Source organism: Apiospora aurea, assembly GCF_038362705.1.
Source record: "Apiospora aurea strain CBS 24483 chromosome Unknown utg000006l_segment0_segment0, whole genome shotgun sequence".
In the NCBI taxonomy this organism is placed as follows: Eukaryota; Fungi; Ascomycota; class Sordariomycetes; order Amphisphaeriales; family Apiosporaceae; genus Apiospora; species Apiospora aurea.
In genome coordinates, this window is record NW_027117393.1 from 4,357,533 (window position 1) to 4,371,911 (window position 14,379).

Below are 14,379 nucleotides of genomic sequence, written 5' to 3' on the forward strand. Positions count from 1 at the left end.
AAAACTCCACGCGAAGACGCTGAAAATTCCTAGAAGGCGAGAGGAGCTATGGTGGCCCAACTTTGAAATGTGGCGATCCATATGCGTCCGTTCAGAATGGACACATACACGAGGTATTCGTGACAATGATCGGTGGAAACACCGGTGAATGGTCGTCATCATGCGCAATAATCGCTGTCTCGTTAACCCAAAGCCATTTCCTGCGCCCGTATGCCAGGCCTCCCAGTCCAAATGCCCAATTTCCCGATAGAAAAGAATACAACCAAAAGTTGATTAAAGATGCCGGTCCGCGCAGTAGTGCCTCATCACATGACAACGCAGTCCCTGTGTCGATCATCAGCGCTTTGCGCAGCTACCGGCGGCGGTCTGGCGCGGCCCATATTGTTACCAGCGAGGCTACCTCTGGATGGGCCTGCCAGATTGGGCCTACGCCCCCTCGTCGAACTGCCCGGGCTGCTCTCCGGGTGGCTTGGGTGGCCTGCCGGCGGCACATATGGGGTAGACTTGGAGGCTTGTTCGTAGCTCGGCGGCGCATCATCGTCCTCTCCATCTGTAGGACGATGAGTTCGGTTGTTGGCCGGCGGGACGAGCGGCCTGACTGGTTGCTGCTGCGCCGGTCTGCCACCCCGAGCTGGACTGTTCAGGCTGTTACTGCTCGCCCGAACCGGAATGTTCAGTTGGCTAGTAGATCCACCACGGGAGGAAGAGACGCTATTCCCGCCTCTGCCCCGAGGCCCTGTACGAGCCGTCGAGCCGCGGCCTTGCTGCTCAATAAACTGCTCGGATAGCTGTCTCTCACGCTGCCGGGCCACTTGCTCATTCCGATGCCGTTCATCTTCTTCCTCTTGCAACTGCAGCGCTAACGCCAGATCCCGATCTTCTTGCTCAAGAGTTGGAGAAACCGGCGCGTTGTCCGCGTCGCTTGTACTACGGCGACCTCTGCCGCCGCTAGTGGAAGCCCCAGCCGGCGACTCCTGGTGTGACTGTTGGTGCTGCGGGCCGCCCACGAGCCGAAAGTCCCCCGAAAAGAACTCTGCCCGCTCGCCGTTGACGTCGACAAGTGATTCCCAGACAACTTCGTCGTGCGAATGGTACCCAGCGTCTGTCACAAGCACCAGAAGCTGTAATGTCTGCGGGTGCCTGTATAGCGTAGAAAAGTGATCATTGCGGAACAGAATCGAAAATGTACCGGGCCGTACTGATTTTGTTATCACCTCCAAGCCCCACGGAGTCAGTTGAGTTGCCGAAGTGGCCAGGAATGATTTGATGATCATGATATCCTGGTACATCTCTTGTTCTTGTTCTGTAAGCCCAGCGCTGGAGGGTGCGCTGAGTTTATCTTCGAGTTCTTCTTCGCGGAATAGTAGGCTCTGCACATCATCGTATGACGATGCCTGGCGGTCAAAGGCATCGTATACGGGGTCATCCTTTGGAGGAAGCCAGCCATGTATAAGCGGGATAGAAAATGTGGCGTACAATTTCATGTCGCGAGTATCCTCAAACGTCCCAGGGATGAGATCACCCCGTTCCGACGGATGGACATGGGTAAGGGACGTCCGTTTGTGAGATGTTATCAGCTCGGGGGTAGGGATGTAGCGCGGGTTGACATTCATCCCCGTTTGTAAGCCTTTCAGGAAAGCATACAGCTCGCTCACGTCAGGCAACGCGGCATCTGAATTGGTCCTCCTGGGAGACATCAATTCATCGAACACCGCCTCCAGTAAGAGGTTCAAGCTGATCTGCTCTCGTGATCTCAGTGTCTCCACCAAAACGGTGTTAGTCAAATCAGCCGGAGTTGTCAAGGTCAACGCGTTCACGAGAGCGACCAATGGACACGGGCCGTTGGCGTTTTGAACGAGGATCGGGGATTTCCTCGGGTTCTGGGCAGCGGATACATCATGCCAGTTTATGTTTTTAATCTGATATGTTTCGTTCTTATTGGAAGCACTGGGGGACTGAGGCCTTGGGGGTTGAGCGGGTGGGACCTCCTGGGAAGTGCGTGGCGGCAAGGCGGGTCGAGGTTCCTCGGCGGCCTCGGCCGTAGGTGTTGGTGGCTTCTGTATTTGCTCTTCTGGTTTTGCTGGTTTGTTCTCTGCCTCTGGATCGTCAAAATTCTCCCAAGTACTCTGTCTAGAGAGACTCGCTGGCTGTGGGTCATGATCTATCAAATTCCAATCGTCGCCGGATCTTGGTTGGCTTTGTCCTGCATGGGCTGCGGGGCCCTTGCCTTTGTCCAACTGAGCAAGGTCATCCCAAGCATGGGCATCTTGCGAGAACTCTTGCTCTTCTGGCGACTTAAGCGGCATGTGCCCAAGCGCGGGCTTTGCGACTACATCATCGTCCCAGGCCGAGGATGACTCGCCCTCTGAAGGCAAAGACACAATAGCCGGAGAGTGCGCTCGGGGACTCGCAGACGGCTGTCTTGAACCATGCCCAGAGCCCCACACGTTGTTGCCGGTGTCTTGGTCGGGTATTGAATTGACGAGGGGCGGTGCGAGCGACGCTTTTGAGTCTTCGGTGGTTGGTTTCCAAGGATTCGTGCTTTGTTCGGAGTCGTTGAGTTGCAACTGGGAGAACGCGTTGGTCGGAGGGACCGGCGGCGCATCGACGGGTATCAAGTTGGCTGCGCTCTGGCCGGTGTTGGTAGAAGATAGAGGTTTCCTCTTGAAGGGATTTGTCTCTTGGCGGCCGCCTGGTCGCAAAACTGTAGGTACATGTTCCAATCCGCCTTTTGACCCAGTATGTGATGACGGGACACTGCCTTGTCCATCGTCCTCATCCCATGGGTTCCCGGCATCGTGGCCGAACGGGTTCTGGGTTGCATGGCCAGGACGTAAAGTGTCGGGAATCGTACGAGGAGCCGACTGGGCACCAGCAGAAGCCGTGTCTTGGGGTTGTCTTGCGTCGCCCCAAACATTCTCTCCGTCGGTGTCGGAATCGGTCGCGGACCAAAGCTCCTGCCTCACCCCTTGCATATTGAAGGAGGGAGTGGGCTTGTCGTTGTTTGGGGCATTTCCTGCGGGTCCGTTCCGTGTGGCCATAATGACGATTCAGAGACCGCCAGGCCTTGTCGTTTTCAAGAGTAGCGGAAACCTCGGGATCTGACCCAAATGGCTGTATTCAATCACTGCAGTAAGGTCAAATGCGCGATCTTGGTAGAAGGCAGTCGCACTCCTGGTGGGAAGGACGTTCGGCTTGTTTGTTGGCCGTATTCGTGTGCGCAGGTCGAGCCAGGAACCACGGGGCAGGAGTGAAGTGAGAGAGACCCGGTTGAGGGGGTGGGCTGTGGGATGTCGCTGGATCTGTGCAACCCTGCTGGCGATGCCCTCAAATCAGAGTCAAAAGATGCGATACGGCGTGGCCGAATAGACGGGGAATAAGCTTAGGCGTACAAATGCTCAGTTTACATGGTCAGTCTTCTCGCAATCCAGGTCGCCTCGCCTCGGGGCAGTTGCTCAGGCTTCCAAGGTCGGTCAGCCCTGCGGCATGTGAGGGAGGGCGTAGGTTGGCAGATCGCAGATGATTCGCGGGGTGTGCGTTCCTTCGGGTTCAAGCTTGCGTCATCGGCTCCCAGAAAAGGCCGGAAGCTCAAGCTTTCTCGAAAATGGGTATAACTAATGCGGAGGTAAGAATCCGGGCGAGTCTCAGGATCCGTCGGATTTCATAGAAGAGGGGAAGTGTCAAGGTGGTTTACCCGCCGGAAGGTATGCGCGAGAGAATTAGTAGGTTAGGTATGTAAGTCAGTTACATGTAGGCGCTGCTGCTGAAGCTCGCAGCTCCCGTCTCCAGTCTACTGTCCAGTCAGGCCCGCACTGAGTGGTTGGGAGGCTTAGGAGGTCAAGAGGTACAGCGCGCGCTGTGATGGCCCAGAGTGGCCCCAGTCTGCCAGTCAATCAAGCGCCAGGTACGACGTGTGGCGGTGCTCGTGGTACTAAACGAATCGTTTCAATGTTCCGATCCTACCATCAATTGCTTCTGCATGGCGGTCTACTTCGGCTAATCACTGCTCACTATCACGCTCGTTGGCACTGATCCAGCTTTCAATATTGTCACAATGCTATAAGTATAAGATCTTCATTGTTAATGCAGTTGTGTGCTCGCTATCTAAAGTAACTTCAAAGTAGACACGATAGATAGTGACCGAATATGAACATGGTGAGCGGCGTTGCGAGCTTTCCAAGATCCTCTTGCCACAGGTACAAAACTTAACTGGGCTGCCATCAATTGCTGGTACGCGTTTGACCATGTATGGCTCTTCCCTACGACAACTAGGCAGCAACATACCTAGATACATGTAGGTTATCTGGTGTGGTGTGAGCAAGTGAGCAGCAAGCTGAGCAGGGTGCAGACATACGGCTCGGCCGGCACGGGGCCCTGGAACCCCGGCCAGTTGCCTCTGTCTGGCTGTGTGGCTTGCGCACCCTCAGCCACGACTCTGTGCGTCAAGGTTGCCTCCGGGCATGACGTAGGACTCCATCAGCTGTCTTGGAATGGCAGCTTGACCTGCGTCGCAACGGAGCTGGCTGTCCATTGGCAGGAAGGCTCGTTTTGAATATCCTGCTTACATGTACGTGCAATCTAGAATATCGCTGATTATCACCTACTTATATGCTTGCGAACCGATTACTGAACTCGCGATAGCGAACACGATGCCCCCAGACACCACAAAAGCTAGGCGATGTTCAATGTTCGTTCGTCTCAACCATCCAAAACTTAGCGCCCGTCGCCGGCAAGCTTGGGCCTTCGACCTGCATGTGTTTTTTCCCCGATTTGAGCAAAAGCAAGCAAGGGAGCATCAGAAACGGAGCCCGTCTGGGTCGCCCATGGTTTTAGTCGCTGGGTCGCCGCCAACAACCTGATGAACCTTTCGTCGAACGCAACGCCAAATCGCATGTCACAGTGCCATACATACAAGTACATGAAGGGCACGGGCGTCATTGACGGCTAAACTTGGTTTGTCGCTATTTTTTTTCTGGTATTTGACGTCTTACATCTTCGCCAACTTTCTTGATAAAGCTGCCTGGCGGGGAGGAGTTGTGTCTGTGTGCTTTTCCCCCTTTTCTTTTCGGGTAATGGCCATTTGCCGCCTGCACGTAAATCCATACCCCGCGTAATCTATCTCTCTCCCACCACGGGAGTCGTCCCGGGGCCCTCAAATTCCGCACGCATTTCTTCTTTGCTGATGAACTCCCCCGACGTGACTCCATATTTCCTATCGCATTCCACCCACGCCCTTTCGGCATCGTCCAGGAATGGCAATCATCGAGAACTGGCTCCCTGCGAGCCGCGAGAACTACGAGTTCATCCTGAGCATTTGGAAGTGGTTCCCCGTGGTACGTAGTAGCTCGCAACAAGGTTTCACTCTCAACCTTGCCAGCATCGCTAACAACAAACAAAAGGCCTACTCCACCCAATGGATGATCTCCTGGTACGGCATGGGCAAGACCTCGGTCCAGAGCCCCCTGAACATCCCGGGCCGCATCGCCTGGCTGACCATGGAGGTCCCCGGCTTCGTGACGCTGCTCTACATCATGAACACGCTGCCGACCCAGCACGGCATCGAGGACCTGCCCTGGCAGAACAAAACCCTCGCGGGCCTCTTCTGCCTGCACTACGTCTACCGCGCCGTCCTCTTCCCCGTCCTGCAGCCGTCCATGTCGCCCATCCACGCCGTCGTCTGGTCCATGGCCCTCGTCTTCCAGTTCTTCAACGCGACCTGTCTCGGCAGCTGGCTGGCCGCCTACGGCCCCACGACGGAAGCCGAGTGGAACTCGGCCGCCCAGTTTAGTAACGGCGGCTCCTCCGTCCTGCAGTTCGCCACCGGCCTCGTCGTCTTCTACGTCGGCCTCACCGCCAACTACTTCTGCGACGAGGAGCTGCGCGAGATCCGCCGCGCCGAGCAGCGCCGCCAGGAGCGCCTCGCCCGCGAGCAGGGCCGGCCCGTCGGCTCCATCGAGAAGCACTACTCGGTCCCCAACAACGGCCTGTTCCGCTACATGCTGTACCCGCACTACTTCTCCGAGTGGATCGAGTGGCTCGGCTTCTGGATCGCGGCCGGGGTCGGCTGCACGCCCGCCCGCTGCTTCCTCGTCAACGAGATCTTCGCCATGCTGCCGCGCGCCGTCTCGGGCAAGAAGTGGTATATCGAGAAGTTCGGCGAGGACAAGATCAAGGGGAAGTACGCCATCATTCCCGGTGTTTGGTAGGCATTAAAAGTCCGGGGAGGACTAGGGGAGCCTGCATGTCCCAATTTATCTCAGCGGGCTACACCGCACTGCGGTTTGTTATCGGCGCTTGGGTGTGTGATCGGTAGGCAAGGTAGAGGCGGGTGAGCAATGGGTGGTCTGTCACCCTGTAGCTATTGTAACTGAAAAGCGACCGTAATCGCTGCATGAGCTGCTGAGTTTTCAATGTGCTTTATTCACGAATCGATGGCTATACGCATGTACGTACGATATGTATTTAATACCCAAGCTATGCTCTACCCCCGAGTCTCCTTTACAATTCATTTGTGCTACTACTGTAAGCTTGCGATGCTCCATCTTTAGTCAGTCACATTGCAATCACTTCGCTTCCATAGCATACCCCTACATGCCAAGTATATTGTAAAGGAAATCTAATCCTCAAGTACTACAAAATCCCCATCGTGCCAGAGATACTAAACGACCTCCCAAACTACCCGTCCTTGCCTCGCTGGTTTCCATTGGTAATGTAAGCATCGGTTCACCCAATAAGCATCACAATCCCTAAAAATGCCCAGCCGGTGCCGTCGCCGCCCTATTGCCCCCAGCCCGACTCCCGCTCCTCCGCACACTCCTCCGGGCACTCCCCCTCTTCTGCGCCGTAGGCGCCCTAGACCTCGACCCGGACCTCGACCGCGCCAGCCGACTTCCCCTTCTGCTGCTCCTCCTCCTCCCAGACTGCGAGCCCCCAACCCAAACGGCCCCGACCACCCCGGCCCCGACAGCCACCCGTTCAGCCCCGGATCGGCCACGCTGCCGAACGCACCCCCAGCGCTTCCGCCGTTGGCGTACGACGACCATGCATCGCTATCGTACCCATCGCTCGAGTCGTCGTCGGAGTGGTAATGCACGTCGCAATAGTTATGGTACGCATCGATCGGCGCCCGCAGGCACCCCGCTCCCGACAGCAGTGCTGGTCACAATACCCATTATCCTGAGTCGCGCGCGCGGCGCAGCCCGTCTCGCGGCAAACATGCGTCGCGCACAGCCCGCCGGGGCTCACGGCCTGTGCCACGCACCCCGGGTCGCGACACCGGTGCGTCGCGCACCAGGGGTCGTAGATGTTGAGGTTCGCGACGACGGTGCCGGCGCCGGTGCCGGCGTTGGCGTTGGCCGTGGCGTTCAGCTGCCTGAGGACCGACGACGAGAGCGACGCCGACTGAGCCCGCCGGCTGTCGCAGGCCGCGTCGCTGCACTTGTGCTGCGCGCAGAACATCGACGTCATGGTCCGCGCGCCGTTGCAATCCTCGTGGGCGGTGCAGGCATGCGCGCCGCAGTGGTGCTTGTTGCCGTTGCCCGACTTTCGCGGCTTGTCGCAGCCGATGTAATCGCAGATTCCATAGTAATCTGGAATGTTTAATGCAGGTTAATGAACTTGGGCCTACCCAGATACAGATAGACTGGGAATCTGGTCGTTTCGATCCCAGTCACGTAGGCATAGGGGGTTGGGGGAAAGAAGAACGAAGAAATCCAAGGAACAAACTTACGGTCTTCGCAGAATTGGCGCCGCACCCCCTTATCAATGAAGATCTTGTTGGCGCATCCCGTGATCTCACAGCGTACGTGATCGGTACAGAAATGACCCTTATTTGGATCCCCCTGGTTCTTGCAATTCTCGAAATAGTCCCGACAGATATGCCGAGTGCACCACTCGCTGCCCGCGACCCGCTCCTCCAGACACGGCCCCGTCGCATCCTTACACTCGTGGTCCTCGCAGTACCGACCTGCCGCATTCTGCAGCCCCTTCGGGCACCCCGCGCGCCGACAGCGGTGCGTCCCGCAAACCTTGACGCCCGTCGCGCGCGGCTCGTCGCAGTTGCTGCCGAACTCGCAGTAGTGGTTGCTGCAGTGCTTGCGGTACTCGGCGTTGCTGACGCGGTGCACCATGCTGTCGCAGTCGGGGTTGCGGCACGGCCGGTGGACCGGGCAGTAACTGTGCTGGCCCTTGGTGTCGCCCACCTCGGGCGCGCCGTGCACGTTGGCCATGCAGTGGTCGTCCTTGCAGGTGTGCGCGGCGCAGTACACGCTCTGCCGCGTGCCCGTGGCCCCGATGCGCGCCTCGGGGCAGTCGGCCTGCTGGCAGTTGTGGTCTTTGCAGTAGGTGAAGGTTTTCCGGCCCTGCGGGGGCAGGATCTCGTTGTTGCAGCCCGACCAGCTACAACCATCTATGAATCACTCTCAGCTTCTAGTTTTCCAAGATAGCTACGTGAAACGGGGGCAGTGCGGGAATACTCACGAAGATCGCAGAATTTGGCATCTCTGTTCAGGGGGTTGCTCCGTTCCGACGGGCACTGGCTTCCATGTGGCGCGGCCTGGCAAGTGAGGTCTATTATAGTTGAGTGTGCGCCTCTAAAACAAGTGGTTCAGAGTGAGTGCTTACGATATCGGCAATACGGCTTGTTACTCTTCTTCGAATTGCGGCAGGAAGTGCCGTTGGCCTCCCGCCACGGACAAGCATGGGAGGGGCAATATGGCGACACATCCAGATTGGCTGTAGAGCCTCGTACGTAACTCCACTCGGATCGCTCTTTGCACTTCTTCTTCGCGCAGCGTTTCCTCTTGTGCGTATGCTGGTGATGTCCATGGCTATGACCGCTGAGGAGTTTGTCGAATCGATTGCGAAAAGTGAGCCTGGGAAGAAACATATTCGTGTCTGAGTTTCGGCTCAATGGAGTAGCCTGTAGGTATTGTTCGATGTCTCTCAATTCTGGTTTAGTTTTAGAGAGAACTTGAATTGGAAACTGTCGCGAGTGTCTCGCAGTGTAGTAAGTAGTTGGTGGTGGGATAACTGTCGACGTATCGAATAGAATGTTCACGTGTGAAAAGCTGTTGGTGTGTGGGATAACTGTCGTCCTGTAGAATAGATGGCAGTGTGAAAACTAGTTGGCAGTGAAACACATGTTACCATGTGGAATAACCAGTTGGCGGTGGAATAGCTGCCGACGTGCGGGACAGTTGTCGACGTATGGAATAACTGGTGTCCCGTAGAGTAGCTTGTAGTGTGAGAACTAGTTGGCCATGGAATAAACGTTGACGTGGAATTTGTTGTCTATAAGCGGATAATCAATACTAGTATCTCTTTGTTCCCAAATTGGTGATGCGAGTGGAAGTAGTAGGAGCAGCCGGTCGTTGATGCATGTGATGACTCAATATTACTACGAAGACAGGCGTATAATGGCGAGACCGCCCACTTGACGTAGCATGGAGTAGCAGAATGGGAGGTGGGATAACATCATGTCGCAAATCCAAATCATCCAGTCTGAACGTATGCGAAAGGAATCATCAAGTATTATGAGGCAGTATGCTGACAAACATAACCATGTCTGGCAAATGGGTGAGGCGGAATCAAAACCATGGGCCTCCCACTCGCCCATTGGCTTGCAAACCGCGTGAGCCATCAACATACATGGATTGAACTGTAGAGAGTGACGCTTCCGTTGACTCATGCTCAGATTCATAATCTATACGCCAGAGTTGCTTGCTCGGCCTCGATTCTAGCAGTTGGTTTGGTCACTTGATTCCATTGAGGTTCGGTTTGGTGAACCGTCATGTGGGGCGGCGTCGCTACACGAATCTGACGATGTTGTTTGTTGTCTCCAATTGCCATTAGACGAACGGACGATTGTTCCTTTCGAAAAGCTTGATGGCAATACCCGTCAAAACATTCTTCGGGCTCTTGCATAAGCGATGTTACAGCAGGGCGAATCTGTCCTGGATGAGTAACATGTTCGCTCTGGATTCCGGACGGGATAAGTCGTACGCGCATACATCATACATGGAACATGTCATCAAATAAGAACGTGAGATGGGCTGGAGCAGCCTTCTGAAGTGATTTAACAGTTGTTATTGCTCATTAAAGGCTTGGTAATGCACACAGGACACAGCGTCCTTGGTATCTCGTTTCTCGTGACTCTCATCCCCTACTAATATCCCCCCAGACATTCATCTTCCCAGTCTGATAGTAGTTAGTCACTGAGCTAATTCCCTGCTCATTCGTCCGTGGTATATCTCGTCCCATATGCATAATCCTCCTATTACGTCCCCGGGGCTTAGAACAGAGGTCCAGCCAAGCGCATGGAGACCGTCTTGTTCTGCGTGTAGTTCGCCAGGGCCGCCTCGCCGAGTTCTCGTCCAATTCCGCTCTCTTTGAAGCCCCCAAACGGCAATTGATGCGACAGCCTGGTTCACGATGGTCAGTTGGTGTTGTTCCTAATTGCCAGAAGCATGTTTGGTGGTAGGAGGTCGATAGGGAGGTGAGTTGTGGATGGAATAGGGGCAAGGTGTAAGGACATTTGGGAGGATCGGAAAAGTGGAGACATGATTTAAGCTTAAAAACGTACATGTTGTACTGGTTGACCCAGACGGTGCCGGCGCGGAGGTTGTTGCTCACGCGGATAGCGGTGTTGAGATCGCGGGTGTGCACGGCGGCAGCAAGACCATATGTGCTGTCGTTGCCGGCGGCGACGACCTCGTCCTCGGTCTTGAACTTGGTGATGGTGCAGACGGGTCCGAAGATCTCTTCCTGCATGATCTTCATGTCGGGGGTGACGTCACTGAAGATGGTAGGCTTGATGAAGTAGCCCTTGTCGCCGTGGCGCTCACCACCGGTCTCGCACGTGGCACCGGCCTTCTTGCCCTCCTCAATGTAGTGCATGATGCGGTCATACTGAAGCTGGCTGATCTGCGGGCCCTGGAAGGTGTTGTTATCGAAGGGGTCGCCGACGGTGTTCTGCTCAGCTCGCTTCTTGAAGGCGGCGATGAACTTGTCGTAGATGCCCTCCTGCACGTAGATACGAGATCCAGCGCAGCAGCACTGTCCGTGGTTGAAGTAGATACCGAAGTTGACCCAAGAGATGGTCTGCTCGATGTCGGCGTCGTCGAAGACAATGTTGGGCGACTTTCCGCCAAGTTCCAGGGTGACCTTCTTCAGGTTGGAAGAGGCAGCGGCCTTCATGATGGTACGGCCAATAAGCGTGGAGCCAGTGAAGGCAATCTTGTCGACGTCCATGTGCGAGGACAGGGCAGCACCGGCGACCTTGCCGAAGCCGGAGATGATGTTGAGGACACCGGCAGGGAAGCCAGCCTCCTTGACGAAGTTGGCGAACACAAGAGCCGACAGAGGCGTCTGCTCGGCCGTCTTCATGACGATGGTGTTACCCGTGCACAGGGCGGGGCCGATCTTCCATGCGAACATGAGCAGAGGGAAGTTCCAGGGGATGATCTGGGCGCAAACACCAATGGGCTCGGAGCGGGTGTAGGCGAAGGTGTCGGGGTTGGTATCGATGGTCTTGCCCTCGATCTTGTCGGCATAGCCGGCGTAGTAGCGGAGGCAGCCGATGACGGCACCAACGTCGCCCTTGGCCATGGTGATGGATTTGCCATTGTCCAGCGACTCGACGGCGGCCAGGAGATCTGTGTTCTTCTCGGCAATGTCGGCCAGCTTGTACAGGAGACGGCCTCGCTCTTGAGGGGGTGACTTTGCGCCACTCACCCTCGAAGGACTTGCGGGCTGCGGCTACAGCGATGTCGACATCCTTCTCTGTGGCCTCGCTGACGGAGCAGATGACTTCCTCAGTAGAGGGGTTGATAACCTCAAAGGTCTTCTTGTCGACACCCTCGACCCACTCGTTGTTGATGAACCTAAAGATATTGGTCAGTGTCTCGAAGCTTGTACCACACCAGTGGCGTGCGGGGTTGTGGCGCTTTGAACTTACAGGCCAGTAGGCTGCTCGTAGGGGCCAGTGACGGGCGTCTTGAGCGTGGTTGTCAGAGGCATGATGAAGGATTGTGATGTGATGTGATGGTGATGTGTCGGTACGGAAGAGCGTAGTTCGTTTGATTCTGGATCGTCAAACAAACAGCTGGTCAATGGATTGGAAGGAAGTGAATGGTGTGAGAAGATGTCAGAAAGTTGTTGCGAGGAGGGCCTGAGGGTTTATGTATTGTATGAGCGGGGTAACTTGGGAGACTTCTACTAATACCAGACCGGCGCTGCTACGGGCAGTAGAACAGGTACTAACTACCATTACGCACACAGTCTGGAAGCTGGTGGGTTTCGGGGAAGAGGGTGCCAGGAGCTGCAACAGCTACGCAAGGACGCCAATAACGAATCTGCTACACCACACTCACTCACTCTCACACGCACACGCAGACAGCCACCCCGTACGCTTACGGCGCAATATGTGGGTTCCAGGTCGTCCTTCCAGGATGCCTAACTCCAGGCAGTCAGGTAGTGAGTGTGTGCGTGGTGTACTACAAGAATGGAGAATGCTGGAGGCACAGTCGATGGTCCGCTGTACTACTGGATATGATTGGGGCCAGTCGGGTTCCAGAGCGACGTTGGATTGCGACTAGGAGTTAAGACCTAACTTGCAGATGCCGAGGATATCAATTCGGGGCCTGGCGCAGCGAGATGAGTCCCCCGCTGGCCGCGCAGGTCATCCATCCCCATCGCCAATGCTGATGGTGTGTGCGGCTTTATCGCAGGCAAGCTTCACCAATGTGACTAAACTGGCAGACTGGGGGAGCCAGGAGCTTGGGTGTAGGAGTGCGAGGCACTGAGGCACTGATGCACTGGGGCAATGATGACGAAAACGGGGTAATATCCCATTATGGGGTTAAGATGGGCCACCTTCCCCTTGGGCCCTTGGGCCCTTGGGCCCTGGAAATCCCTTCCTCTAGCCAGACGGCTGCCAAGCTGCGACTCCCTTAAGCCCGAAGCCGATAGATTTGGCCATAACCGCCCATTGGCTCAAGATGCCCGGCCACGGCAGACGCCACGAATCACGTCGCCCGCCTTGGTCCGGACAGCAGCCAAATAAAGTTTGCTATAGGCGCTAAGAGCCAACGAGACTTGCACGCATGCAATGGCCCGGGTCTAACGACATGGGGGTTGGGATTAGCTAGAACGACCTCTCCACCCGCCGCATGGATCAGGTTAGCAGCAGTGGGCAGAGGCTGGAAAGTATGCGCTATCGAGGCTATCTGATACCCCTTCTACTGCCTCGTGCATCTCTGGGGTCTGGGCGAAGGGGAACGACTGGCCGACCCCGCACTCTTTTCTGAACCCCTACCGCCTACACTGCTGCCATTTTACCAATGCTGCCTTATTTGAAAGCCTGCGCGGGGCTTGCCGTCGAGGGAGCGACAGCCAACACCCCTGGAAAAACGACGAACGATTATCTGGTGATTTTGGCTTCCCTTCGCCCTAGCGACTATGTAACCCCTTGGCTCACGTGGCCTTCCATGATATACCCGTTTGACATGCTGCCAATTTCATCTCGCCGCATAGTCTGGTTCACGGGGCCCTGGAATCTTTACCGACCGACGAGCGAGTCGAGCACCGGCGTCACGGCGAAACGCTGAACACGCATTTATGGAGAGAAACAACCCCGTTTCCGTCCTCGCGTGGACCTACTAGTTCGGACGGCGGCCAATCCAAGGAAGAGATTTCCATTTGGTAATCGCTAGACTGGGCTTGGGGGATGGGGGGTTTGTTTCAATTGGACAGAGCCGACCCCAGGACAGGACGGACCCGATAGCAGTGCAACACTCCGCTGTTCAAATCATGCCCAGTTCACACCCATTGGGGTCGTCCTCCTTTTTGGGGTTACGCATCCCCGCACTTCTGCTGCGAGCCGACATCATACCCTCCCTTCCGCCTGGGTTGGTGGTTGGCATCACCAAATCCGCCAAGTCCATGACATCGCGAATCGCGATAGATCTGCCAATCCCTCAGATGGCCATGTGTGTCCTATGTCTATGTAAGCCTATGATAGCCCTCCCTATCTCGAAGCCAAGTGACAAGTGAACAGAGCGCCTGCAGCGATGCGGTCGGTGGCCGCACCGCACGCATTGCATCTCGCATATCTGTTTTTTCCCCTTTCCAGCAGCTTACCCCACCTTCATCATAGGCTGGAACGGGATTTTCTTGGCGGTGCACATCCAAGGGGCAAGGGAAGCAAAGAGCACTCGCATTACCAAGGTAAGCGACTGGCTGTGTGCCTGTGCCCACAATCACGAAGAGAAAACGGGGTCGGCGCCAATCCTCATAGGATTCCCTTCCGGCCCTTTTCTGCATAACCAAACACACCGTCCGGATTGTTGGGGAAGGGCACTGTCAAGGCCAGATATCATC

At 55.9% G+C, this 14,379-nt stretch overlaps 4 protein-coding genes across 4 annotated transcripts; 1 reads left to right on the top strand and 3 right to left on the bottom strand.

Annotated features, from left to right (window-relative positions):
• Window positions 1–305: 305 nt before the first annotated feature.
• Window positions 306–3,041, bottom strand: PG986_009947 (uncharacterized protein; the record flags this gene model as incomplete). The annotated part of the gene is made up of 1 exon (XM_066846169.1): window positions 306–3,041. The coding sequence occupies one exon, from the start codon at window positions 3,039–3,041 to the stop codon at window positions 306–308; it is 2,736 nt and encodes a 911-aa protein (XP_066698567.1).
• Window positions 3,042–5,252: 2,211 nt separating this feature from the next.
• PG986_009948 (uncharacterized protein) lies at window positions 5,253–6,206 on the top strand (the record flags this gene model as incomplete). Its single annotated transcript, XM_066846170.1, has 1 exon — window positions 5,253–6,206. The coding sequence occupies one exon, from the start codon at window positions 5,253–5,255 to the stop codon at window positions 6,204–6,206; it is 954 nt and encodes a 317-aa protein (XP_066698568.1).
• Window positions 6,207–6,852: 646 nt separating this feature from the next.
• PG986_009949 (uncharacterized protein) lies at window positions 6,853–8,499 on the bottom strand (the record flags this gene model as incomplete). The annotated part of the gene is made up of 4 exons (XM_066846171.1): window positions 6,853–6,920; window positions 7,059–7,589; window positions 7,730–8,360; window positions 8,479–8,499. 4 exons carry the CDS (start codon window positions 8,497–8,499, stop codon window positions 6,853–6,855), a joined length of 1,251 nt encoding a protein of 416 aa, XP_066698569.1.
• A 1,792-nt stretch (window positions 8,500–10,291) lies between these two features.
• PG986_009950 (aldehyde dehydrogenase) lies at window positions 10,292–12,018 on the bottom strand (the record flags this gene model as incomplete). The annotated part of the gene is made up of 4 exons (XM_066846172.1): window positions 10,292–10,421; window positions 10,583–11,705; window positions 11,734–11,882; window positions 11,957–12,018. 4 exons carry the CDS (start codon window positions 12,016–12,018, stop codon window positions 10,292–10,294), a joined length of 1,464 nt encoding a protein of 487 aa, XP_066698570.1.
• Window positions 12,019–14,379: the final 2,361 nt, after the last annotated feature.